Source organism: Ornithorhynchus anatinus, chromosome 2, assembly GCF_004115215.2.
Source record: "Ornithorhynchus anatinus isolate Pmale09 chromosome 2, mOrnAna1.pri.v4, whole genome shotgun sequence".
NCBI lineage: Eukaryota > Metazoa > Chordata > Mammalia > Monotremata > Ornithorhynchidae > Ornithorhynchus > Ornithorhynchus anatinus.
The window spans coordinates 44,846,885-44,874,047 of NC_041729.1; the positions used below are offsets into that span (position 1 = coordinate 44,846,885).

A 27,163-nucleotide genomic window follows, 5' to 3' on the forward strand; every position below is an offset into this window, starting at 1 on the left:
TCAGTAGGAAATTCATTGTTTAGTTAATTATGGTATTAAAGTGCTTACTATGTGCCAAGCACTTTACTGAACACTGGGGTAGATACGAGGTGGTAATAATAATAATAATTATGGTATTTGTTAAGCACTTACTATGTGGCCAGGCACTGTACTAAGGTCATCGGTTTGGACATGTCCCACATGGGGCTCACAGTCTCAATCCCCATTTTACGGGTGAGGTGACTGAGGCACAGAGAAGTTAAGTGATTTGCCCAATGTCAAACAGCAGACAAGTGCCAGACCTGGGATTAGAACCCAGGTCCTTCTGATTCCCAAGCTCATGCTGTAACCACTAGGCCTTGCTGCTTCGCAAGGTCTGGTTTCATTATCAGGTGAGAAGTTCATTATAATATAAATGGTTTTTTTCCCTTTCAGCATTAGCATATGAAACAAAAAGCTTTGCTAATATATTAAAATTGGATAAAGTGTTGTTGGAATATCTATTGACTTCACAGTGGGTTTGAGGCTGACATGGACATTTTTAATAATGTTGCTTTTGTGTGTGTGTGTGTGTGCACTTTCATTTTCTGAATTACTATAGATTTAGAAACAAACTAAGGACCTTAAAATATTCTTTTAAATTGTCTTGGGGTTCTTTTTTTCTCCCTTCCCCTCTGTTCTGTGTCGTCTCTATTTTTGCCTTTCCTCCTCTCTCCTAGAAATGGTGTGGCCAGGAGAACTAATAAGAAAATGCTTTGGAAAGTAAAAGTGCTGTATAAATTCAAGGAATCTTTCAGGACCCAACACGCAGTAACACTGTCTCTGCTTCCTGCGACCCCACTTTTTTTAATATCATTTCTTAAATACCTTACTATGTGCCCAGCACTGTACTAAGCATTGAGATTAGGTGCAACGTAATCAGGTTGGACACAGTCCAGGTCCCACGAGGGGCTCACAACCTTAATCTCCAGTTTACAGATGAAGTGACTAAGGCACAATGAAGTTAGTCATATTTATTGAGTGCTGACTGTGTGCGGAACACTCTACTAAGTGCTTGGGAGAATACAATATAACAGAGTTAGTAGACATGTTCCCTGCCTTCAACAAATTCACAGACATTAATATAAATAAATTACAAATATGTACATAAGTGTTGTGAGGATGGGGGAGAGGTGAATAAAGGGTCCAAATGCAAGGGCGGCGCAGAAGGGATTGGGAGAGAGGAAATGAGGGCAAAGTCAGGGAAGGTGTCTCGGAGATGTGCGTTCAGTAAGGCTTTGAAGGTGGGAAGAGTGATAGTAAGATATGGAGGAGGGTGTTCCAGGCCAGAGGCAGGATGTGGGCAGGAGGCTAGTGGAAAGAGAGACCAAATCGAGGTACAGTGAGAAGCTTAGCATTAGAGGAGCGAAGTGTGTAGACTGGACTGTAGTAGGAGAGAAGTGAGGTAGGAGAGGGATGATTGAGTGCTTTAAAGCCGATGGTAAGGAGTTTCTGTTCGATGCGAAGATGCATGAGCAACCATTGGAAGGTTCTTGAGGAGTGGGGAAACATGACCTAAACTTTTCATTTAGAAAAACGATCCAAGCAGCAGAATGTGGTATGGACTGGAGTGAGGAAAGACAGAAGGCAGGGAGGTCAGCAAGGATGCAGTAATCAAGGAGGGATAGGATGAGTGTGTGGATTAACATGGTAGCAGTTTGGATGGAGAGGGAAGGATGGATTTTTAGCTATAATTGTAAAGATCGAACCAACAAGATTTAGTGATGGATTGAATCCTTGGGTTGAAGAGAGAGAGGAGTCAAGGGTAATGCCAAGGTTATGGGCTTGTGAGACCAAAAGGACAGTGGTGCTGTCTAGAGTGATGGGAAAGTCCAGGGAAGGACAGTGTTTGGGTAGGAAGGTAAGGAGTTCTGTATTAGACATATTAAGTTTAAGAAGACATCCAAGTAGAGAGGTCTTGATCTCTGAGCTCAAGTTCACAATCTAGTGGGAGAGGCAGACACTAAAACTAAAGGAAGGAGGAAGCAGTATAGAGTTGTAATGTCAAAAAGACCTTGAAGATGGGGAGAACAGGAGTCTGCCAGATGTTGAGAGGGGAGAAATTTTCAGGCAGAAGAGAGGGCATAAATTCACTGTGGGCAGGGAATGTGACCTACCAACTCTTACACAGTACTCTCCAAAGTGCTTCATACAGTATTCTTAGTTCATTCAATACTATTTATTGAGTGCTTACTATGTGCAGAGCACTATACTAAGCACTTGGAATGTACAAATCGGCAACAGATAGAGACAGTCCCTGCCTTTTGATGGGCTTACAGTCTAATCGGGGGAGACAGACAAGAACAATAGCAATAAATAGAATCAAGGGGAAGAACATCTCATTAAAACAATAGCAAATAAACAGAATCAAGGTGATGTATATCTCATTAACAAAATAAATAGGGTAATGAAGATATATACAGTTGAGTGGACGAGTATAGTGCTGAGAGGATGGGACCGGAGAGGGGAAGGAGCAGAGGGAAAGAGGGGAGAAGAGGGTTTAGCTGCGGAGAGGTGGAGGGGGTAGAGGGAGCAGAGGGAAAAGGGGAGCTCAGTCTGGGAAGGCCTCTTGGAGGAGGTTAGCTCTAAGTAGGGTTTTGAAGAGGGGAAGAGAATTAGTTTGGCAGAGGTGAGGAGGGAGGACATTCCAGGACAGGGGGAGGACGTGGCCCAGGGGTTGACGGCGGGATAGGCGAGAACGGGGGACGGTGAGGAGGTAGGCGGCAGAGGAGCGGAGCGTGCGGGGTGGGGAGTAGAAAGAGAGAAGGGAGGAGAAGTAGGAGGGGGCAAGGTGATGGAGAGCCTTGAAGCCTAGAGGGAGAAGTTTTGTTTTGTGCGGAGGTTGATAGGCAACCACTGGAGGTTTTTAAGAAGGGGAGTGACATGCCCATGTCCAGAATTCCCTCCTGCTTAGGGGAAATTTTCAGTGTAAGGTTCAGTTTACACATGCAAGGTGCTTATATTGCCTGAGTCTGTATTTCCTTCATTATCCTTGTAGTCAAATAACTGAAATGTCCACATACACTGTACTGTACCAATAGTCTCTTCTCTTCCAGCTTAAGGATATAGAGGTTTTCATAGAAGTAGCTACTGCTAGGCAAAAGCAAGTGGAGAAGCTACTTATTTATTCAGTAGTTATTTATTTTGATGCAGGAGACACAGCCACTTAGCATATTTGGAAATAATGTTGGTGTGGGCATCAAACTGTTTTGGGGGCCTTTGTTCAGCTCTTCCCTTCGCCACTTGTCTCATCTCAGGCCACACTAGAATATGAACCCTTTGAAATAACTTATCTTCCCTCCCAAGCCCTGTCCTCTTCCTGACTTCTCTGTCACTGTGGATGGTATGACTATCCTTCCTGTCTCTCAAGCCCGCAACCTCGGTGTCATCTTTGACTCGGCTCTCTCATTCACCCCACACATCCAATCCATCACCAAAACCTGCTAGTCACCTTTATAATATCGCCAAGATCCACCCTTTCCTCTCCACCCAAACGGCTATCTTACTGTTACAGGCTCTCGTAATATCCCGGCTGGATTATTGTCAGCCTTCTCTCTGATCTCCCTTCCTCCTGTCTCTCCCCGCTTCAGTCTATTCTTCATTCTGCTGCCTGGCTCATCTTCCTGCAGAAACGCTCTGTGTATGTCACTCCCCTTCTTAAAAACCTCCGGTGGTTTCCTGTCGACCTCCGCACGAAACAAAAACTTCTCACTCTAGGTTTCAAGGCTCTCCATCACCTTGCCCCCTCCTACCTCTCCTCCCTTCTCTCTTTCTACTCCCCACCCCGCATGCTCCGCTCCTCTGCCGCCCACCTCCTCACCGTCCCCCGATCTCGCCTATCCCACCGTCGACCCCTGGGCCACGTCCTCCTGTGGTCCTGGAATGTCCTCCCTCCTCACCTCTGCCAAACTAATTCTCTTCCCCTCTTCAAAACCCTACTTAGAGCTCACTCCTCCAAGAGGCCTTCCCAGACTGAGCTTCCCCTTTTCCCTGTGCTCTCCCTCTACTCCCCCTTCACCTCCCCTCAGCTAAGCCCTCTTTTTCCCCCTTTCCCTCTGCTCCCCCCCTCCCCTCAGCACTGTGCTCGACCACTCAATTGTATATATTTTTACCCTATTTATTTTGTTAATGAATGTACATCACCTTGATTCTATTTATTGCTGTTGTTTTAATGAGATGTTCATCCCCTAGATTCTATTTATTGCTATTGTTTTTGTCTGTCTCCCCTGATTAAACTGTAAGCCCATCAGTGGGCAGGGACTGTATCTGTTGCCGATTTGTACATTCCAAGTGCTTAGTACGGTGCTCTGCACATAGTAAGCGCTCAATAAATACTGTTGAATGAAATAAGTGCTTAAGATAGTGCTCTGCACCCAGTAACTGCTCAATAAATACTATTGATTGATCAAAGTGCTCCATTCATATTATCTAGAGAAGATTGTTTGAGTCAGGACTCAACTCCAGGTAACATTTGATCCCTTAGAGTTTGCAGTTTACTTCCATAAGAGCATTAGTAAATCCTTATCCAATTTAGGCATTCATTGCTCCTTAATATTCTTTTGTCCCCAGATTCCACCATGCCAAACTCTCATTTGTGGGCTGTGGACATCTTCGGGAGAGTGTACACTCTGTCCACTGCTGGACAGTACTGGGAACTCTGCAAAGATGCTCAGCTGGAGTTTAAGCGAGTCACTGCAGTCAAACAGTGCTGTTGGGGAATTGCTTGTGACAATCAGGTCTACGTGAATGTGTACGCCAGTGACGTTCCCATTCGATATCGAGAGGAAACATATGAGAACCAGGTGAGGGGGATTGTCGCGCTTGATTCCTGCAGTGGAGCCAATGGGGGGATTGGATTTTAATGAGTGACTGGATATGGTTGGGAAAATAGTCTTACATTCCCTCATTTAAAACGTGCAGCAAACCAAAAGGGAATCAAAAAACACCCCACTTCCTTGGTCTAGCACAGAAAACATCTTTCTTTTGCCCGTAACAATGTTCAGTTGTTTCAGTGAGCTAGGAGCTAAACTAATACCACAGTCTTGGGAAATGGGGCTGCTCTTACTAAGACTGCTGGATATTTGAGTTGGTTGCATTTCAGTGGTCAAGTGGGGCATGGGGGAATTGATTGGTTAGGCAGCCGGGGCTTTAGATAGAAGAAATTCCATGGGAATATACAGATTTCTTCACAGTTTAACTGGAGCCTTTATCATCCAATCTCTCACCTCCATCCAGCAACCTCTGGCCGGGGCTGTGGTTTGCCCAAAGCAAATGCACCTGAAAGATTTGTTTCCCTTTCTCCCTGTCTGCACAGCGGTGGAATCCAGTAGGTGGTTTCTGTGAGAAACTAATGCCTAGCGACCGCTGGCAATGGAGCGACGTGAGTGGTCTGAAACACCAACAGCTTGATAGTTTGGTGCTGCCGTCTCCACATTGGGAGTGGGAGTCTGACTGGTACGTGGATGAAAATTTTGGAGGGGAACCCACAGAGAAAGGGGTAGGTGAATTCGACAACCGCCAAATAGATTTCCTATGGGAAGTCTACTTGTTGGCCTGACTCCTCTGAAGTGCTGCTCTCCTCCTCGCACCACCTGAAAGCCCTGCCCTCAGCCACTGCCACTCTGCTCTCCCCCTGCTTGCTGTGCTGCCCGCTGTGTGCGCTTGCCTGATGTCTTTGTCTCTTTCTCATTGTACCCTGGCCTCCTTCCTTCTCCCCAAGCCCCTGCCAAAGTCTCAAGAAGGAAAAAAAATACCCTTGATGTTTCAGGGATGGACATACGCTATGGATTTCCCCGCAACCTACACCAGGGACAAAAAGTGGAATTCCTGTGTGCGGCGACGGAAGTGGATCCGATACAGGAGATATAAATCCCGGGACGCTTGGGCCAAGGTCTCCTTTGTTTCATATTTGGATGACTGTTTTTGTGGAGAGAAACCCATTGTGGGTTGTGAGCCTGTCTGCCTGGGATCTCACGCAGCAATGGGTGTTTTAGACCCTCTGCTAGGATCTTGAATTACTGAACCTGATGCTGTTAGTTGTTGCAGATGCTAAGGTGGTGACACCTAGGAGTTAAGTACCAGAATTTATCAGTCTTTCAATATGTATTTTTTTCCCCAGCTCCCACGGCCTGCACTTCCCAGAGAGCAAATAATAAAATCAATATTCTTGGTTATGGACCAACCCCCAGTTGTTACTTTATTTTAAAGATGGCTGTGATGACATGTGAGGCTACGCTGGCGTAGCTGGAGATAAGTAGGAGGGTAACACATGGGGTTTGAGTCATGCAAGACATATGTCCTGACTCTAGTCACAAATACAAAATGTGTAGGATTTCATTGTCCTAATGATCCCCTAAGAACTTCACCTTATTTTAACTAAAACAATAAAAATCTGGAATTTTGGTTATAGTATTTGTGAAGCACTTACTGTGGGTGAAAGCACCATGCTAAGCCTTGGGGTAGATTCAGGATAATCAGCTCCAATATAGTCCCTGTCCCACACAGGGCTCCTAGTCTAAAAGGTAGGGAGAGCAGGGATCATCTCCCCATTTAACAAATGAAGTCAGGTTGACTTGGCCAAGGTCACGCAGCAGGCTAGCAGCAGAGCTGGGATTAGAATCCAGCAATTCCTGAATCCTGGATTTATCTGGTTAATTTAACTCAGCTCACCTTTTACAACCGCCATAAGCTTCATTCAGTAGGCTCCTTGTTGCAACAGGTGGCAGGCAGAGAACTGCTAAGAATGGCTAGTGATAAAAGCCAAAGGGGAAAAAGAGAGTGCTGAGTTGGTCTTGATAGTCATTGATGGGTGGGTCTCCAGATAAAATTAATGCCTTTGAAATAACGTTGGCAGAGTGGTGACTTTTAGGAGTCCCAATATATGTGGAGGGAAGGAGCTGTAGAAAGGGTAACCAGTGCACTGAATATACAGTCCATATCCTCTTCATTTCAGATTCCTTCACATGATGACCCCCAACAATTACCTGACCCCTTTAATGACATTTCTGTTGGAGGATGGGAAATCACAGATGAGCCTGTTGGCCAGCTGTCGGTGTGGGCCGTTTCTCTGCAAGGCAAGGTAGTGCTACTTTCTTGTTTTACTTTCCAGCAAGCAAAGGGTTGAACACTGGGGTCGATCACCAAGAGATGAGTTAATAAGAGCCTTGCTTGTTGTTTACTTTACAGGATTTCTTTCAGGTTTTTAGCTGTCAGACCCAGTAGACTTCATTTTTCCCTGAGCAGTCTAACTCATTATTATCATCATCAATAAATACTTACCGAACAGATATTGTGAATGGCAGTATCATAAAAGGTTGACTGGAGAAGCTTAGTCCTTGACATCAAGGAGTGAATAACTGGGAAGACAAAATCCACTGAACTAGACACATATACAAATTGTATTCACTAATTTTGATATTCATGAAATGTCTGTTCTGTGTCAAGCACTCTGTTAAGTGCTGGGCTATTTATAAAATAGGCAGATGAAACCCAGTCCCTTATGAAGTTCACAATCTAAGAATGATGTATAATGATCAATCATTAGGACTCTATTCATGCATTTGGGCTAACCGAACTTGTACAGTGGTAAGAGAATCTGAGGTAGTAAAAAAAGGGATTAGTGCCATGTAGTGTGTGTTTCTCCTTGCTCAGTGCCCTCTTCCTACCTGGGCAAGACCTTTATTATTGTTTTACTTGAAGATAGCAAGGTAAAGAAACTTCATTTCCTCCTACATGTCATCCCAATCCCCAGATTGTCTTTCGAGACTCCCCATCTTCCTTCCCTTACAGTGAGTTGGGAAACTCCAGTGTTTTTGAATTCCCTTTCAGACCTTGCCTCTTATCTCCTCGCCTTTTATCTTGATTTTTGGGAAGACCCTACGCACCTTCCCCTTTTTGTCAGGAGTAATTTTTCCGTGTTCAGAAGTGTGTTGAGGCCAGTCCTCCACCAGAGGGATGTACAGGACACAAAGTGTTGCCAGTCCTCAGAGTCTGGCCTCTCTCCACCTAACCCTTTAAAAAAAAAAAAAAAAGCCAAAGAAGTGCACATGTGTGTGTACCCCCTTCCTCCCTCCCCCCCCCCCCCACAGAGTAAGCAAATCAGAAACCTTGAAGAAAGAGTGTGTCCCCTCTGGTGATGACAGCCATTCTCAGCTAGAAAGCAGCTGTAGCTCTTGGGCCTGGATAGGGCCGGACAAAGAGGTCAGTGGAGGCTAATGCTTGTTTTTCAAAACCAGACAGGCATGCAGAGCTTCAGGGTGGGTAGCAGTTTCTGCCTTTCTCCACTTTCCCCTGACTTACAGTACCCAGGCTGCATATTTACAGGTTGGACACTCCATACGCGGGAGAAAAAGCCTCATTGGAAATGTAGATGGCACATGTTTAGGTCATTTGAAGTCTTGATTGATGCTTTTTATTTCACCCCGTTCTGTAAATGTCAGGGTTGCCTCCAACCACGGGCCTAGCTCAGTCGGACGGTGCGCTCACTGAAAATCAGCTCCTCCCTTGGCATCCAGCTGAGTACATGGCAGCTGTCGGGAGTTATGGCAGCTTGCGTCAACAAATGCCACTTGAGGAACAAACATGAGGGCCACCCTCTACCAGAGGGAGAACTTTAGCTCAGTCTTTGGTGCCAGTGTGTAGCGCTGTCTCCAAGTCTTAGTTTGCACACATCCAGTGTTTGTCCTGCCGTCCTTCTAGGTGTGGTACCGTGAAGATGTCTGTCACGCCAACCCAGAGGGCTCCTCTTGGACCATGGTCGAAACCCCCGGTGAAGCTGTGCAGATCAGTTGTGGGCCTTATGATCTCCTGTGGGCGACTCTCTGGGAGGGGCAGGCAATTGTGAGGGAAGGAATCGATAGAAATAACTCCAAAGGTAACTGGCTGCCAGCCTTTTACGTATCGTTTCATATCCTCCAAGCGTCTGGAAGCCTTGAATTCTTAAGACTCTCTTTTGTGTTTTTGTGTGTTTTTTTCCTTGGGGGGCGCGCAGGAAGTTCTTGGTCAGTAGTGGAACCTCCTGTGTCCGAAAATGGCATCATGCATGTCTCCGTTGGAGTCAACGTAGTGTGGGCAGTCACCAAAGACCGAAAAGTAAGAGTTGGGGAGAACCCAGGGATGTGTTTTATCTGCATTTTTTTTAAATTATTACTCAGAAAAGTTTGAGCACCAACAGTCAAATCAGCTAATTGGTGGTATTGACTGAGCACTTACTGTATGCAGTACACTGTACTAAATGCCTTTGAGAGTACAAGCAATACAGTAGACGTGATCCATGCCCTCGACTAGTGCACAATCTAGTGGGAGAAGCTTGCAATTTAGTACCTAGCTTGTTAGGCATTGACAGAACCCCTACTCATTGGGTTACAGTCTAGCTGGGGAAGAGAGGATGAAAGTCTTAGGAAAGGATGCCTGTCCTGCTTGGGAATGGGGTTTGGTAGTCAGGGTGGGTTATTGGCTACTTCTGCAGTGCTTCCTGCTGCCTTCATCCGTATAACCTACTAATGAGGACTGGACTGGGGTCAGATAGGAGGAATAATCTCAACTATGCCTGTAGTTTTCTGCATGACCTTGGTCACGTCAGTTACCTTCCCTGAGCCTCATTTCCTCTCTTTGTGAAGTGAAGATAGCAATACTTGTCCCTGCATACTCAGAGATCCTGTGAGAATAGATAAAAGAATCTAAAGGAGAGCGCTTCAGATGCTTTGGAAAGAGGGCAATCGTTAAGGTTCATCTGGAAAGTTGTTTTCTTCTGCCTGGGGGGCAGTAGTAACACTGAGGATCCACTACCAAAAGTTACTCAGTGTTGCAGAGCTCATGCTAGGGACAAGGGATAGAGCAAAGGAGGTTCAGGGTTAGGAGGACTGAGGGAAAAAAGGGAAAAACAGTTCGATTTGAATCCACTTACTCTCTCCACAAAGGAGTTCTCTTTTTAAACAAAGTAGTAATACTTCTAGATTCTTTTGAAAATGAGAGCAGTGAAGCAGGGCCAATTGGCATTTTGTGTTTTAAATGAACCCTGTAGTTGTTTTGCGTTTTCAAAGAGTTTAAGAAAACTCACTAGCTCTCTGTGGTTTTCTGTCCAAAGTAAAGCCTGAAAAGACTTGTGTTTTTCTCCTTGATTTGTCAAGGTATGGTTTAGAAGAGGTGTCAACTCGCACAATCCCTGTGGTACCAGTTGGATTGAGATGGTGGGAGAAATGATGATGGTAAACGTAGGGTTAAATGACCAGGTAAGGCTAAAGGATGCTTCTTGGGGGCACACTGACCCATTGGATTCCTGGATGTCTTTTTCTTTTGTTTTGTTTTGATCAGTGTTCATTCGGGCAAGCATTGGCTTAGAGCTCGGGTAATACACTGTAACTACAATGTGTTGAACACCATTTACAGATTCATAGATCCAGTTGTTTACAAAGGAAGCTGGCCCTGTTTTGGCCACCGGTGGTGATGACTTCAGCGTGACCACCTTTAGGCTAGTGCACCGTGGGAGTGGATTAACAGGAAGAAAATGAGCTTCTCGGGTCCAGGAGAGAGATGGAGGTTGGGTGAGAATGGGTATCATTCTAAAGTGTTTTGGAATTGGAGAACAAGCGAAGGGGACAGCTGACCTATTTGAATCCCTTTAATCTAGCCATGTAAGAGTGCTGGCTCTTTGAAATAAAACAGCCTTCCAGACAGTTTTGAAACTGAAAGTTTGTGTTACAGGACAGACTGGTTGGATGGATTGGTCCAAGAGCGGTGGCTGCTAGCTTGTTTCAGTGACCGGCATCCTACCTGCTGGCTTATTAACTGCCATTATTTCTGCACACAGGGCATATCACTTGCTCAGGCAGATTGATGCTGATTCTGACATTAGGCCAGGCAGGGAAGGGGGCTTTGCAGTGAGGAAGCTGCAGTTTAACTCTTGACATTTTTTAGAGTAGCAGGGTTGTCCTGGAGACCCGTATTGTATCCAAAATGGTTGCTGAGGGATTTAAAACCAAGGACCTCATGAAAACTAGAGGAGAACCCACTCTCTCCTCCATCCTAGGATGTCTAGAGCAAGCAGCAGTGAAGGGATTGACATGACCGAAGTCATTCCTGGGATGAATCCATGTAAGGCAGAAAGGGGGAAATCAGTAAGATCCTAGGTACCTTCAGCTCCAGCCAGGCTCCTTCTCTAAGGGCCGACCCCAACCTTTTCAGTCAGGGGCAGGTCCCACACAAAGGTGGAATGGGCTCATTTTGCCCACATTCCCTGCTTACACACACTTAACGTAAGTGACTATTTGCAAGTGTAGTGAAGAACAGAGCAGAATTGGTGTTGGTGCTCTCAGCAGCTTTGTCCCTGCAAAGGGTAAAGCCTGACCTGCAAGCTTTTTTCGCCTAACTGATCAATCAATCAATCAATCTCTATTATAAATTGTTGTCCTACCTACCCTACTGATAGCCTTTCCCCTTGCCTACTACCCTCCCTTCCCACAGTGGATTTGGCTGGTTAGGAACCCTCCTGGGAACTCTCCAGACCGTCAGTTTTATCTCCATGGTAGGTCTGGGGAATTGGATGTGATGATCGAGCAGTTTATTTCCGGCAAGGCATCACACCGAGTGAACTCAGCGGGAAAACATGGAAGGCAATCGTAGCAAACCGAGAGAATGACCGATCGCAAACTGGGAGTTCCTCGAGCCTTCTTAGGTAATTTCTCAGTACTGTTATTGTTATCTATTCATTTACTTTATGGTATCGGTTATGCGCTTACTGTGTGCAGACACTGTACTAAGCGCTGGGGTAGAACCAAGCGAATCAAATCAGGTTGTACCCCATACATGTCCCACATGGGGCTCACAGTTTTTTATCCCCATTTTACAGGTGAGGTGAGATAACTGAGGCACAGAGAAGTGAAGTGACTTGCCCAAGTTCACCCAGCAGACAAGTGGCCGAGCCAGGAGTAGAACCCAGGTCCTTCTGACTCCCAGGCCCGTACACTATCCAATTGGCCATGTTGTTTCTCATAACTTTGCGCTCCTAGGGAAAGAGGGACTTATTTTTTTTCTTTTCTGATCTGGGGAGAGTTTATCCACCAGATGGGGATCATTTTAGTGGGATTCAGAGACCCTCACTATGTGTGGGGAGGCTTCCCCATAGCCTGACTGTGATTGGTACCTCAATATCCTCCTGGTTTGTTTCTAGTGCTGGCTGCTTCTTTGGTGATGAAGTCAGAGGGAGTGGTGACTCCTTTATCCCGAGTGACACTGACACTTCCTCTGAAGCTGAGAAGTTGGGACCCCCATTCCCTGCCCCTGGCAGTTCTCTCCCAGAGACAACGCCCAGGAATCCGGGGAGAGATCCCGAATTCACTTCTGATTCCACGCGGGAGAAGACCTCAGGGACTGAGTCAACAGCAAAGAGGACGGAGCCCGGATGTGGGTCTGGGCCCGACCCTGCTGAACTCCCTTGGACCAACATTGACTTGAAAGAGGCCCAGAAGAACAGCGCGCTGTCTGCCAGCTGCTTGGCAGAGACCTCCAGCCTTTCCTCCTTGGGGCTCTTCCCGCTAGGCCTGGAGGAGCACTACGGCACTGATGAGCATCCGCTCTGGGCTTGGGTGTCGGGCGGAGGCTGCGTGGTAGAGACCCACATGGCCCTGAAGTGGTTCGCCATCCAGTCAGGTACGGGCCTCCCCATCTAGCCAGCAGCAAGGGGAAGAAAGAGGGCCAAACCCCTCAGTGTGCCCCGAGAGGGGAGGGCGGAGGTTGGGGTCATGACGTTGCCCAATTCAGGGTGTGGGTCTTGATGCTTTAGGTAGTGTTACCTCTAACCTAGGTTTGAAAGACAGACTTAATAATTATAATAATGATAACTGTGGTATTTGGTAAGCACTTACTATATGCCAGGTGCTGTTCTAAGCTGGGATAGATACAAGCTAATTGGATTGGACACAGTCCCTGCCCCACAAAGGGCTAAAAGTCTTAATCTCCATTTTTACAGATGAGGGAACTGAGGCACAGAGAAGTTAAGTGATTCACCCAAGGTCACACAGATGACAAGGGGCAGAGCGGGGATTAGAACCCAAGTCCTCTGACTCCTAGGCCTGTGCTCTGCCTACTTAGACCATGCTCCTTCTCTGTTTCAAGGCCGGGAAACAGAGGAATTGAGGTAGTTGGTGAATGGTGGGAAGTAATAAATTTGGTTCCTATAGAGGAGCAAAGACAGTGAGGAGGACCGGTAGGAAAGTCTTCTGAATTTTTCTCAGTCCTAAGAATGGACTTCTATATAGGCAGGAGAGTTTTTCTAACCTCATCTAATGGTTTAAGCAAAGCACCTGCACTGCTGTTCCTCTAAGGGCTTGAGTATCTGAAGGTAGTCACAGTTTCAGTTTCAGACAACAAGAAAGGGCCCTGAGCCCTCCATGTCCAAACAGCTGGACAGAAAGAACAGCACTTCATCCTGGCTGTATTAGTTTACTTGATCAAAGGACAGGCTCACACTGTTCACACTGCCTACATAATTCATACCTTCATCTCATGGCACTTCCTTCCTCCCCCTCTCCGCCCCCCTCAGCTCCCCTACCTCTGCCCCTCCAGACTCATGAATGTATCTGTATACGTGGAGCCCTTTACTGTCCTTTCCACATTCACATGGCTCCACTGAGCAGCAGGCAGGCTGCAGGAAGCAGATGTCTAGTGCAGCTGAGTGGTAAAGCATTTGATTTTCATTTCAGTGACTGTTGCTTAGTGGGACTTGTTTGCCCAGCAATGCAAATGGTAAATACTATCAGGACAGGTGGCACCCTGCTCCCTTTCTCATGGCCTCAAAGTCAGAGGTCAGGACAGTAGCCGGTCTATCACATAGCAAATTTAGAAACAGTTGGCAAAAATTGCCTTTCCCCTCCTGGTTGGCCCATGGCACCCTCTCGGAGTCCCCGTCGGGAGCCAAGAATTTGGAAAGTTTCATCCAATGAGGAGCTGCATGGCCCTGGGGGTCAAAGTGATCTTCTCCGGGGAAATGCTAAACAATCCTTCCAGAGAAAGAGCCACATCTACAGGGAGAGGGGATTCTCCTAAAAGTGCCCTAAATTTGTGATCCTGTGGTAACCTGCTTGATATTTTCACTTACTCATAATATTCACTCTTCAAAAAATGATTTCCAAGTTTCTCCCCTCCCCCAGCTTCTGCCCTTTAAGCCTTCTGCTGACCTTTAAATACCTGGAACTCAGCCATGCCGAGGAAAGTTCCCTGTCTGTGACTTGGCAGAAGCAGTCAATAACCCTGAAGGCTCTCCAAATGCTTCTGTGCTCACACAGTCCTGTGGGGGTCAGAGTTTCACTGAGGAAAGATAAGAGACCTCCTTCAAGTTTAAGGCCATTTGCCAGAAGTGCTCCTTGCCTCTAACAAGTAAAGGATTGGCCATAAGCGAAAAGTAGAGAATGCTGATTTCCTTCATTGTATTATGTGGACTTCCTAGCAGGCCAAAAAACTTTCAGAGACTTGTACATATCTGGGCCATTATGATATTATACGCTACTGACCAGCGTGGCTCAGTGGAAAGAGCACGGACTTTGGAGTCAGAGGTCATGAGTTCAAATCCCAGATCTGCCACTTGTCAGCTGTGTGACTGTGGGCAAGTCACTTAACTTCTCTGGGCCTCAGTTACCTCATCTGTAAAATGGGGATTAAGATTGTGAGCCCCATGTGGGACAACCTGATTCCCCTATGTCTACCCCAGCGCTTAGAACAGTGCTCGGCACATAGTAAGTGCTTAACAAATACCAACATTATTATTATTATTACTAAATATAGGACAGCTGATCATGTGAACTGAATTGTCTTTTACTAAAGGAAAAATCTCAAGTTCCAAATTCCAGTGATCTCCCTCTCTCTTTGTTGCCTTAGGCACCATCAACCATCCTTGCTTCTGTGAAACTTTCTGATCTTGGCTTTAGGTCACTGTATTTTTCTTGGTCTTCCTCAATCACCCCAGCCTCTCTCTCCTTTGTCTCCCTCTGCTGTCTCCTCTTTACCTCCTTATTCTTGAATTCTGGCCATTCCTCAGTCCTGTCCTGGTCCCCTTCTCTTATCTGTACTCTCTTGGAGAGACCATGAGCACACAATTTGTTACTTTATTTGGGATGACTGCCCCAATCTACATTTCCAGTCCTGTCCTCATTCCCCTCCCCATCCTCAAATTCCTCTCTCCCTCCATCTTGATGCCCCCCCACCACCTGAGGACTAGAATGTTGAAAAGTGAGCTTTTAGCCCTTTCTTAACATCCCATAATTTCCCAAAGGCAACCTGCTTACTACTCTCAATAGTATTTATTCTGTGCAGAGCACTGTCCTAAGCACATGGGAGAGCACAATAGGAGAGAAACAGCGTGGCCTAGTTGGGAGAGCACCAGCCTAAGAGTCAGAGAACCTGGGTACTAATCCTGGCTCTGTCACTTGTCTGCTGTGGGATTTCAGGCAAATCACTCAACTTGTGTGCCTCAGTTTCTTCATCTGTCAAATGGGGATTCAATACCTGTGCTCCCTCCTCCTTAGACTGTGAGTCCCATTTGGGACATGGATTGTGTCCAACCCTATTATCTTGAGTCTACCCCAGTGCTTAGTATAGTGTCTGCCACATAGGAAGCGCTTAACACATACCATAAAAAAAAGAGTCAGTCATACTTAGTGCTTACTTTGTGGAGAGCACTGCACTAAGTACTTGGGAGAGTACAGTATGAGAGACACCTTCCCTGCCCACAGTGAGTTAAGGGGGAGACAGATATTAATATAAATAAATTACAGCTAGGTACTTAAGTCCTGTGGGGCTGAGGGGGCCGGTGAATAAAGGGAACAAATCAGGGCAACACAGAAGGAAGTGGAAGAAAAGGAAATGAGGGCTTAGTTTGGGAAGGTTTTTTGGGTAGATGTGCCTTCAATAGGGCTTTGAAGGTGGGGAGGATAATGTCAGATTTGAGGAGAAAGGGCATTCCAGGCCAGAGACAGGACATGGGTGAGAGGTCAGTAGTGAGATAGACAAGATCAGGGTACAGCGAGACAGCATTAGAGGAGCAAAGTGCCTGGACTGGGTTGTAGTAGAGTAGTGAGGAGAGGTAGGACGGGGTAAGGTGATTGAGTGCTTTAAAGCTGATGGTAAGGAGTTTCTTTTTGATGCAGAGGTGGATGGGCAACCACTGGAGGTTCTTGAGGAGTGGGGAAACACAGCCTGAACGTTTTTGTAGAAAAATAATCCGGGAGCAAAGTGAAGGATGGACTGGAGTGGGGAGAGGCAGGAGGCTGGGAGGTCAGCAAGGAGATTGATACAGTAATTGTACCGGGAAAGGATAAAGGCTTGGATTAACGTTGATGGAGTGTGGAGAGGAAAGGGTGGATTTTAGTGTTGTGAAGGTTGAACTGGCAGGATTTAATGATAGATTGAATATGTGGGTTGAATGAGAGAGGGGAGGCAAGGCTAGCACCAAGGCTACAGGCTTGTAAGACAGGAAGGATGGTGTCCTTGTTTATTCAATAGTATTTATTGAGCGCTTACTATGTGCAGAGCACTGTACTCTACAGTATTGGGAAAGTCCAGGGAAGGAGAGTGCTTGGGAGGGAAGATAGAGTTCTGTTTTAGACTAGTTAAGTTTGTGATGATGGCAGGACATCCAAGTAGAAATGCCTTGATCCCTGTCCTCAAGTTTATAATCTAGTGGGAGAGACAGGCACTAAAATAAATTACAGGAAGGAGAAAGCAGTAGAGAGATGTGACCTCATAAGGACCTTGAAGATGAGAAGCACAGGAATCTGCTGGATGTTGAAAGGGTAGGAGGTTGTTGATAGAAAGGAGGACATAAGCTCATGGTCTGGGAACGTGTCTGCCAACTCTGTTATATTGTACTCTCCCAAGTGCCTCGTACAGTGTTCTGCACCCACTATGTGCTCAATCAATACAATTGATTACTAAGGGGTCAGTGACAAGAGAAATGGTAAGAGATTCTGTTCTCCCTCTTACTTAGATCGTGAGTCCCTTGTGGGACAGGGACCGTGTCTGACCTGATTAACTCGTATCTAACCCAGCGCTTCTAGCAGTGCTTGACCCATCATAAGCACTTAACAGATACCATAATAGAATATACAGAAATTTGAATGAGGCACAATGAGTAGGTCGACTTGAAAGGAGTAGAGTGAGCTCTAGGCTGTAAGCTCATTGTAGGCAGGGAGCACATCTGTAATATTGTACTCTTCCAAATTCTCTACACACAGTAAGCCCTCAATAAATATCATTGACAGGCTGACTGAACTGGGATGAAGTGGGAGAGAATGGATCGAGTGCCTTACGGACAGTATTCCGGAGTTTCTGCTTGAGGCGGAGAGGAATGAGTGGAGAAAAATGCACATTTAGATAAATGAACAGGGCAATAAAGTGAAGAATGGCTATAGAGGGAGAGTCTGTAGACAGGGGGCTTCCATGAGGATTGCTATTTCACCAGCTTAAGTTCTCCCATCTCTACCTCATCCAGCCCCTTCTTGTTAATCTGCTGGAGCCACCTCCTCCTTCAGAGAACTATGGATCCTTGCTGCAGTCTTGCACTTATCTTTCTTTGCTCTAACTCAATTTCCTGCTGTTTTTGTGTGTCAGAATGCTTCATATTTGTGTTTATCCCACATTGCTCGTTAGATTGTAAAATCCTGGAGGACGGAGGTCGTGTCCTTTCTTATAATTCCCCAGAGCACCCTATCCAATGCTCAGCATGCACTGGGAGTACAGTATGCTGTGGTGAGTGCATGACTGAATGAGTGAACAGATGAAGTAATATTGATGATATCATCTTATTCCTCTGCTTTGCAGGCCTATCTCCCTCAGTGCAGACACTTTCTTTGTCCATCACTCCAGCCCAGACAGCTGCATGGCGGAAACAGATTTTTCAGCAGCTCAGTGAACGAACCAAACGAGAATTGGAGAATTTTAGACACTATGAACAGGCCGTTGAGCAGGTACACATGGGGATCTTGCTTTACCTTTTTTTTCCTATTTCCTTAATACCACAAATTGTACTGTCCTTCAGAGTTTAGATTCAGTGAGCCAGCTGGAGTGATTAGTTTGTAAATTTTGCTTGTCACCCTGGCATAACCATACCTGTGTCCCTCCCTGCCATAGGTCAGATCCATCCATCACATACCTTTCCACCACTTTGAAACCTGAAGGCCATTTTTTAACCCCCGGCATACTGCTTGGGAACAGTTTTATTCTTAGAAAGTGAACTGCTCAAAGGTGGGTACTTCAACAGGAAGACAGTTTCCAGGAACGTGTTGCTATATCTGTAGCTCTGCAAGGGCTCTGCAAGAGTTGTTGCATTATGAAAAAAACCAAGATCTTTATCTTACTGTTTGGTGAAGCAAGAACCTGTTTTTCAGTTCCTCAGTCTAATAAATCCCAGCCCTATCCTTGAGGGGTAGAGTGCCGTTGGCTGAGCTTGTCATTGTCAGGGACAGTATGTTTAGAACAGATTACTGGTGATCCCTGTCTCCTTGTAGCCACCAAAGGCTCAAGGAACTTCAAATGCATCATCTCATTTATCTTCACAATATCCAGTGGTGAAAGGGGGTCTTGCAATCCCTCTCTCATGTATTAGGTAACTGAATCTACAGATTCTAGACTGTAAGCTCATTGTGGGCAGGGAATGTGTCTGTTTATTGTTGTATTGTACTCTCCCAAGTGGTTAGTACAGTGCTGTGTACACAGTAAGCACTCAATAAATACAACTGAATGAGACACAGCTGTGGCCCAGGTGTTTAGTGGCAGGATGAAATCTGATCCCCAGCCCTCTGGCCTCCCAAGACCAGGGGATACGCAGTTACTCTTAATGCAGTCTTTCACTGGAACTTCAGTTCCTTATGAACTTTCCTCCTGTGGGACCATTTGGGATTTCGGCCTTCCCTTGCTAATTAAATCACCTCTTCCCAAAGATGACTGTGGAATTATCATGTGTTCCCAGTTCCAAAAGAGCTCTGCCAACTCTCCGCATAAATGCCTGTGTGAGTGAGCCATCACTCACATGTCAGTGCCCTCCTACTCCTCCTTTCCACCAAACCATGTCCCTCCAGCCTTCAGATCTCCACTCCAAGCTCTTCTGAGGAACCCTTCCAAATGATCCCCGCCTGGCTTCAGTCATTCCAAGACTCCAGTAGTTTCCCGCCTCCTTTATCCTCCCACGCCTCCTGTATTGGGATAAATAAGTTCTTGTTGATTGAGGGCCTCCATGTCATACATTCCTCTGGCTTCCTCTACTACGTCATTCTTCTGGAGGTATCTCTGTTCAGCTGTAGTTGATTGAGTTTGTGTTCGTAGGTGTCTGTCATCAAGGTTTACATGTGCAGGTGTCCCTGGTGACATGGCAGTTCAGTATCCCCAGTTTTCCTACAGATCACATACAGCTTGCCAAACCCCAAGTTAAAGAAAACCTGTGCTTAGTACTCCATGTTTGATACCTTGCACATGTCCACAATCCTACCTTTATATTTGTTTTGTACATAATAGTAATAACAATAATAATTGTGGTATTTAAGCCCTGGGACCCTGACAACTTGGGGCTCACGAACCAAGTAGGAGGGAAAACAGGCATTGAATGTCCATTTTATAGATGAGGAAATGGAGGCACAGAGAAGTCAAGTGTCTTTCCCAAGGTCACACAGCAAGCAGTTGGTGGAACTGAGATTACAGTTCAGTTCAGAGTCAGTCCCTGGACTCCCGAGTCCCCACTGTTTCCACCAAGAAGATGCACATTGTCAGAAGAACATTACCTAATATTGCTGTTGCATCCGCATCTAAAACATGTAGTGAAAACATGTTTGGCAGAACTGACTGCATATGGAATTTTACACTGATTTTAAAATCTAAATTAGGCAATAGATGAACTATAGATACTTCAGAGTCACTGTTACATCTGTGAGGGAAATACTCCCCAATCCTCAAATGATTTTTTTCCCCCTGAATGGGGCTTAAGGAATTGACCTGGGACGAACCCCTAAATGAAGTAGGTGGAAGTATAATAGAACCTGTGAGCAATTAGCATCATCATCATCACAGCATTTATTTAGCACCATCTGTGTGCAGAACTCTGTCTAGACACTTGGAAACATTCAACTGAAGCAAAAGATACAATGCTGGCCCTCTGTGCAGGAGGAACAAGCAGCCATAAATGGTCAAATATACAGAAAGTAAATGAGTAAGAGCATAGAGATAATGAAAACAAAAGTGAGCAATTCTATAATGAAATAAAAAGATCACATATGTTTGTACTAGAAATTTTCAAGCTATTCTATAGTATTTAAGCCCCAGCGTGGTTTTAAACAGTATGAGGCAGAGTGACTTAAAAGGTGAAATACCAATACATTTGCTTGGAAATTGAATCCTGTATCCAGTGCTTAATTGTCCCCCTACGAAGATCCTTGGGAAAATTTCCCTAGAGAGTGGTAGGACAGCCCATCAATCAATCTGTTATTTATTGAGCACTTACTATGTGCAGAGAACTGTACTAAGATCTTGCAAAATTACAGGACAACAGAGATGGTAGGCACAATCCCTACCCACAAGCAGTCTACAGAGGGAGAGGAACTGGAAGAAAATATCTTCAATTTTGGAATGGAAATCAACAGGAAATAGGATTTAGATGTATAGAATTTTGCATTATGGACCACTTTTCAGACAGGTACACATTCTATACACTGAGGCTAATTATGTATTCTTGTGTGGGTTCAGCCTATCTAGTTTGATTTTAATAAACTCCTGTAGTGGCGGGATCCATGTCTTTCATTTCTTTTAATATCTCCCATGGCATTCAGTACAGTGCTCTATTCAAAGTGGGTGCTTAACCATAGTTGTTTAGTAATGTGCCCAGAGGTCCTGAACAATCTGAATAGAAGATGTAGCAAGGATATTTATTAGATGCAGTGCACTGTACTAAGAAGATCAAAAAGTGATCATAATGCAACCAAAATATATTTCTTCTTTTCTTCGCTCACTGTGCGTGCCACATTGTTTTTTCTCACCCAAAGACATCTGCAGGAGTGGCTGGTTTTAGGGACAAATGAACTGAGTTATCACCCAAAGCCAGCTTTAGGGGGACCCACATTTTAGAGAGCCCAATGCTCCCTAACTGTTAGGGAACAAGAGACAATCACTTGGTCAGGTGTAACCTGGCCAGTGCAAGTCCCTCAGAATCAGTTCCTCACCAGCTCAGTTCGGGAAGAGGTAGAGAAAAGGCTGGGAGTTGAAAGAGCGAAACCTCTGCACTGCCAAGTAGTTACTCTCTTTCACTGCTCTAGGCTGTAACTTCTTGTGGGCAGGGATCATGTCTACAAAGTCTGTTGTACTCTCCGAAGTGCTTAGTACAGTGATATGCATGTGGGAGGGGCTCAGTAAATATGATTGATTGATTTAACTGTCCTGCCCTGAGCCAAGCCTGGGAGTGGTGCTGCAGGACCCAATATGATGTCTCCACGGATCTTGCTTGGGGCTGCAGAATGTCTGAAACTTGTTCTGGCTGCGGGCTCAGGACCTCCTTTGGAAGCTCATGGACCCTTCTTTCAGTGGGAAAAACTCAAAACTCACAGATGTACACACTTGGGTTTTCACCCTGGAGCACATACTATAATGTAAAGCTGGGAGGGAAACATTTTCGTGAGACCCTATGTGTTGCACCTGAAGATGTAAGACTTGTTTTGCAGGCTTCTGATCAATTTAAGCCTAAGGAAGGAATTACTCCATAGTGGAGAGGGAAATGGATTAGGATCACCACCAACTATGACCTGGGGGAAGTCTCTTAACCTTTTTGTGTTTGGGTTTTTTCCTATCTGCAGAATGGGGAAAATTGCACTTTTAGAGATATCCCAGGAGTGGAAGAGCACTTTGAGCTCTCAAGAGGAAAATATGTATAATTGGTGTATTAGTATCTAGTGCTTGGTACAGTATAGTAAGTCCTTAAAAAGTACCATGAAAAAGAAAATTACTAAAAAAGTGATGTTGCCCATGGGAAATGAGGATTTCCTCAGAGAGTCGTGCCCAGATGGGTTGCTTGAAATCAGAGAAGCTGTGAGGCAGTGTGGCTTAGTGGAAAGAACACAGGCTTTGGAGTCCAAGAATGTGGGTTCTGATCCCAACCCAACCATTTGTCTGCTCTGTCATCTTGGGCAAGCCACTTAACTTCTCTTTGCCTCAGTCACCTCATCTATAAAATGGAGATTAAGACAACCTGATTACTTTGTATCTGCCCCAGCACTTAGAGCAGTGCTTGGCATATAGGAAGCGCTTAACAAGTACAATCATTATTATTATTTTTGAAGTGACTGCATTTGTTTTTCCCTTGTAAGTCTGCTTCTCACTGTTCTCCTGCAGTCGGTGTGGGTGAAAACGGGAACCCTGCAGTGGCGGGCTGACTGGAAGCCCCACAAGTGGATTGACGTTCGAGTGGCACTGGAGCAGTTCTCAGGGAACGATGGAATGCGGGACAGTATCCTCTTCATCTACTACATGTTTCACGAGGAGAAGAAGGTGCGAGGGTCAGAGACTACAGCCCTGCGTCATGTTAAAAAGACAGAAAGCTGGGGGGACACAAATCTTATTTAATGACGAAGGGGCTGTGTGGTCCTCCATCAATCAGTGGTATTTACTGAGCCCTTCTGTGTGAAGAGCACTGTACTAAACACTTGGGAGAGTACAATAGAGTAAGTAAACATAGTCTTTGCCCTCAGCTTACAAGCTTGCGGGGGTACAAACATTAAAATGAATTATACGTAGGGAAAGGAACCAAGTATAAAGTTATGCATAAAAATGCTGCGGGTGGAGTGAGCACCTAAGTGTTAGGGGGTACAGACTCAAGTGCATGGATAATGCACTGGGAGAAAAATAGGGTGGAGAAATGAGAGATTAGTTAGGGAAAGGCTTCCAGGAGAAGATGTAATTTCAGCAGGAGTTTGAAGGTGGGGAGAGTGGTGGTCTGTCTGATGTGAAGGGGAGCACGTTGGATTTGCAGCCTGAGAGTTTGCCTGCTGAGATGAAATAGCATAAATCTTTCTTCAGCTCAGTCAATTTATTGAGCACTTACTGTGTGCAGAGCACTGTACTAAGCACTGGAAGAGTACAGTATAGCAATATGACACATTCCCAGTCTCATCAGGAAGGTTGAGATTAAGTGGGGAGTGGGTCTTGCTAGCGGCAGAGGGATGAAGAGAAAGATGTAAGCAGTGAGGGCAAAGTGTGGGGGTGGTTGAATTGGCATTGTTTTCGCTGACCCTTGACTCAGCAGATGAAGTGCATCAAACCCCCATCTCTGTCATGCTTGCTGTTGGCACACGGGGCTAGAAAGAAAGTAAAATAAGAGTGCACTTAAAGTTTTTTTGGTCCTCTTGCTTGGACAGTACATCCATGTGTTTCTGAATGAAGTGACCGTCCTGGTCCCTATACTGAATGAGGCCAAACACTCTTTCGCTGTGTACACCCCTGAGAAGACAAAGCAGAGGTGGCCTATTCGCCTCGCTGCCGCGACTGAACAGGAAATGTACGACTGGGTGAGTGCCAGTCTCGCGGAGGGCAGCGGGAGGGTGGCCTTAAACCATTCCGACAAGTCGGGCTGCCTGTCCGAGTCAGTGACTCTCCCGTGTTTGCTTTTGATCTTGGGTCCCCAGCTCACCCTGCTTGGCGTGTGCTGCTGTGAGAGCCGAAGGCTCCAGGGCCCCCCCTCCCACCAGTCCATGTGGTCAGTCACCTGTAAAGGAGACATCTTCGTGAGTGAGCCACACTCAGACCTGGAGGCTGCCACGAACCCCCTGCCGTGTGACCAAATGTGAGTGACCCGTATGTGATTTATGTCTTGAGCTAAAGCCTCAGAAACACTTGGATTGGGGAGCACGCGCTCACCACTGTGCTCCCCGGCATCGGATGGGCAAGCGCGGGGATCGGCTGGGGGAAAACCAGATCGATGCACTTTACATTTTGATGAGTACATCGAAGAGACAGTGTGGGTTACTGTCTCCATAATGCTAGTGAGCAACCTGTTAGCAAATAAGATACCATATGGCCCAGGAAATGAAGTTGGGATTAGTATTAAAGCCTCAGAAGCACAGTATTGGTTGAGTGCTTAGTGTGTGCAGCGCTTGAGAGAGTTCAGTTGAGTTGGTAAGCCTGATCCCTTTCTCCCTAGGCGCTTGCAATCCAGCAGGGGATACAGACAAAATGCATGTTCACGTAGGGGAAGCAGTGTAAAACACTTCAAGATATCACCATGTCAAGTCTCAGGGCCCTCTGGTCCACAGTTGGTCAAGGCTCTCTCATCCTATTCTAGTAAAACTCTTGTTCTCGCAGGGCCTCCTAGGATTGGCCATTGGCCCTGTAGAGGAATGTGAGTGTGGTAGTATTTCCCCCTGCCCTTTGGGTAACACGCTGGCTTTTCAATTGCCCCATCAACCATTCCTCTCCACCCTGACAACTCAAGATGTCCTAGACTCCTGGATTCTTAGCCTTAGCACTTCTCTAATCATGGTCCTGTTAGGCTCTCAGACCGCCCTTGGGAAAGCAGTCATTCACATCCCACCATGGGACACTGTACCATAGTGTTTTGATTTCCAAGGCCTCCTTTACTCCAGGACCTGGCTGCTGCTTTCATTGTCTTTCATGGTAGAAATTAAAAATGGTTCCTTTCTCCTTCTAGGTTTTGGCGTCAGATTGGGGGTCATCTCCGTGTGGTGGAGTGTAATAGCCATGGGGTGGTGTGGGGAATTGGCTATGACCGCACTGCTTGGGTTTACACTGGTGGATATGGAGGAGGTTTTCATCAAGGTAACCAAGTCCATGCTCTCCTGTCTCCGCTCGAGGGGCTAGGGTGGGCTTCAGGTGCAGTGAAGACTAGTCAGTGGATAATACTGGATCTCTGAAGTCTTTCATCTCTGGAGATCTGTCTTCCATTTTAATCCCTATTTGGTCGTCCTCCCAAATAGGCTTCTTGCTGCCATAGAGGTTACCCTCCAGTGAACACCTGGCTGACAGATGACCTTCAAAGCTGCCAACATCAGTGTTGTGATTGAGGTTCTGAGTAAGAACAGAGAACCAGTGTTAGGGGCACTGTTGGCTGTGAATTGGAGTCCACTCCCCAGCCAGAACTGCAGCCAGATGTCTCCCCGCCTCCTGCCCCGATCCTCTCTCACACCCGATTGCCAGTTGTGGTAACTTGTGATGCCCGTAACTCTGCAGATTTTTTAGGCCTGAGCTAGTGAATGGGCTCTTTGAAGGAGAAGAGAGGCATGCACTTTATCTCTCTTACCTTGGCTTTGAAATAAAGGAAGCCAGAGGACAAAATTGCCATTCATAGGACTATGTCTAGTTTGTTTTCAAGTGGAAGGAGCTTTCCTCTGGGCCCAGAACAGAAACAACAAAAAGGGGGTTTGGTCTGTGGCTCTGCTCATGGTGAATGCTTCCCAACAGGACTGACCACTAGTACCAGTAATATTTACACGCAGTCCGACGTGAAATGCGTCTACATCTATGAAAACCAGCGGTGGAACCCAGTCACCGGCTACACCAGCAGGTAAGTTACCAAAGCAAAAAGTCACCCCAGAATTCGAGCAAAGAAGAGGAGGTGTGAGTTTCAGTCGGGATAGTCCTTGTTAAAGCCCATTTCTGAGACTTTAAGCCTTTTCTCTAGCAGTATTAATTCTTAGAGTTTTATATAGTCTCTCCTGTAAAAGCATAGCGTTTCTCTGCTTAAATTGTCTCATGAGTCATCTTGACATTCCTTTTAACATAAGCAGGGGCATGCATTCTCATCCACATTTTACAGATGTTAAATCTGAGGCCTAGAGAGGTGACCCGAACCCACAGCAAGTCAGTGGCAGAGATGGAATTAGATGAGAACTTGTGCTGAATTTCCTTCACTCTGCATTTGGACCTTCTGCCAAACTCTAGTTTGTTTGCATTTTACAAATTGCTGCCCCCACACCCCCATCAATCAGTCATTGGTATTTATTGAGCACTTACTGTGTGTAGGGCACTGTAACTGAGTGCTTAGGAGAGTAAAACACACTAATAAAACAGACATGTTCCCTGTCCACAGTAAATTTACAGTCTAGAGGGGGAGAAAGACATTAATATAAATTAATATAAATTATGGATGTATTTGTAAGTGCTGTGGGGCTGGGCAACACAGAAGGGAGTGGGAAAAGAGGAATTGAGAGCATAGGAGATGTGCCTTCAATAAGGTTTTGAAGATGAGGAGACTAATTGTCAGATATGAAAAGGGAAGGCATTCCAGGCCAGAGGCTGGACATGGGTGAGAGGACGGGTGAGATAAACAAGATCAAAATGCAGTGAGTAGGTTGGCATTGGAGGAACAAAGTGAGGGCTGGGTTGTAGTAGGAGAATACCATGGTGAGGTAGGAGGGGGCAAGATGAATGAGAGTTTTAATGCCTATAGTAAGGCATTTCCGTTGGATGTGGACATGGATGAGCAACCACTGGAGGTTCTTGAGGAGTGAGGAAACATGACCTGAATGTTTTTGTAGAAGAATGATCCAGGCTGCAGAGTGAAGTGTGAACTGGAGTGGAGAGGGTCAAGAGGCAGGAAAGCCAACAAGGAGGCAGATTCAGGAATCAAGGCGGGATGGGATAAGTGCTTGGATTAGCATGATAGTAGTTTGGATGGAGAGGAAAGGGTGGATTTTGGTGATGTTGTGAAGGTTGGACTGACAGGTTTTAATGATGGATTAAATATGTGGGTTGAATGAGACAGAGGAGTTCAAGATAATGCCAAGGTTTCAGGCTTGTGAACCTGGAAGGATGGTGGTGCTGTCTACAGTGATGGGAAAGTCACGGGGAGGACTGGGTTTGGGTGGGAGTATAAGGAGTTGCTTTTTGGACAGGTTAAGCTTGAGGTGACAGGAGAATATCCAAATAGAGATGTCTTGAAGGCAGGAGGAAATGTGAGTCTGCAGAGAGGGAGATAGATCCCTGGATATGTATCATCTGCATAGAGGTGGTAGTTGAAGCCATGCGAGCAAATGAGTTCTGCAAGGGAATGGAAGGGGACCCAGAATTGAACCTTGAGGGCTCCCCACAGTTAAGGCGTTGGAGGCAGAGGAGGAGCCCACGAAAGAGCCTGAAAATGAGCAGCCAGATAAGAAAAGAACCAGGAGAGGAC

General features: G+C 45.9%; 1 protein-coding gene across 3 annotated transcripts in view; it reads left to right on the top strand.

Moving 5' to 3' along the window:
- The window catches only part of TECPR1 (tectonin beta-propeller repeat containing 1), a 57,460-nt gene that overhangs the window by 7,755 nt on the left and 22,542 nt on the right, over positions 1–27,163 (top strand). For 2 of the 3 annotated variants that reach the window (XM_029056349.1, XM_039911090.1), the window contains exons 2-16: positions 4,588–4,820; positions 5,333–5,515; positions 5,786–5,908; positions 6,971–7,096; positions 8,716–8,890; positions 9,008–9,108; positions 10,146–10,247; positions 11,544–11,689; positions 12,185–12,663; positions 17,827–17,972; positions 22,372–22,527; positions 23,394–23,543; positions 23,661–23,818; positions 24,683–24,810; positions 25,453–25,555. In XM_029056349.1, the coding sequence (XP_028912182.1) occupies positions 4,596–4,820; positions 5,333–5,515; positions 5,786–5,908; positions 6,971–7,096; positions 8,716–8,890; positions 9,008–9,108; positions 10,146–10,247; positions 11,544–11,689; positions 12,185–12,663; positions 17,827–17,972; positions 22,372–22,527; positions 23,394–23,543; positions 23,661–23,818; positions 24,683–24,810; positions 25,453–25,555 (2,501 nt within the window). In that variant the 5' untranslated portion in view covers positions 4,588–4,595. Of the gene's footprint in view, positions 1–4,587; positions 4,821–5,332; positions 5,516–5,785; positions 5,909–6,970; positions 7,097–8,715; positions 8,891–9,007; positions 9,109–10,145; positions 10,248–11,543; positions 11,690–12,184; positions 12,664–17,826; positions 17,973–22,371; positions 22,528–23,393; positions 23,544–23,660; positions 23,819–24,682; positions 24,811–25,452; positions 25,556–27,163 lie in introns of those variants that run through there. The other variant, XM_029056356.1, reaches the window with a different exon arrangement.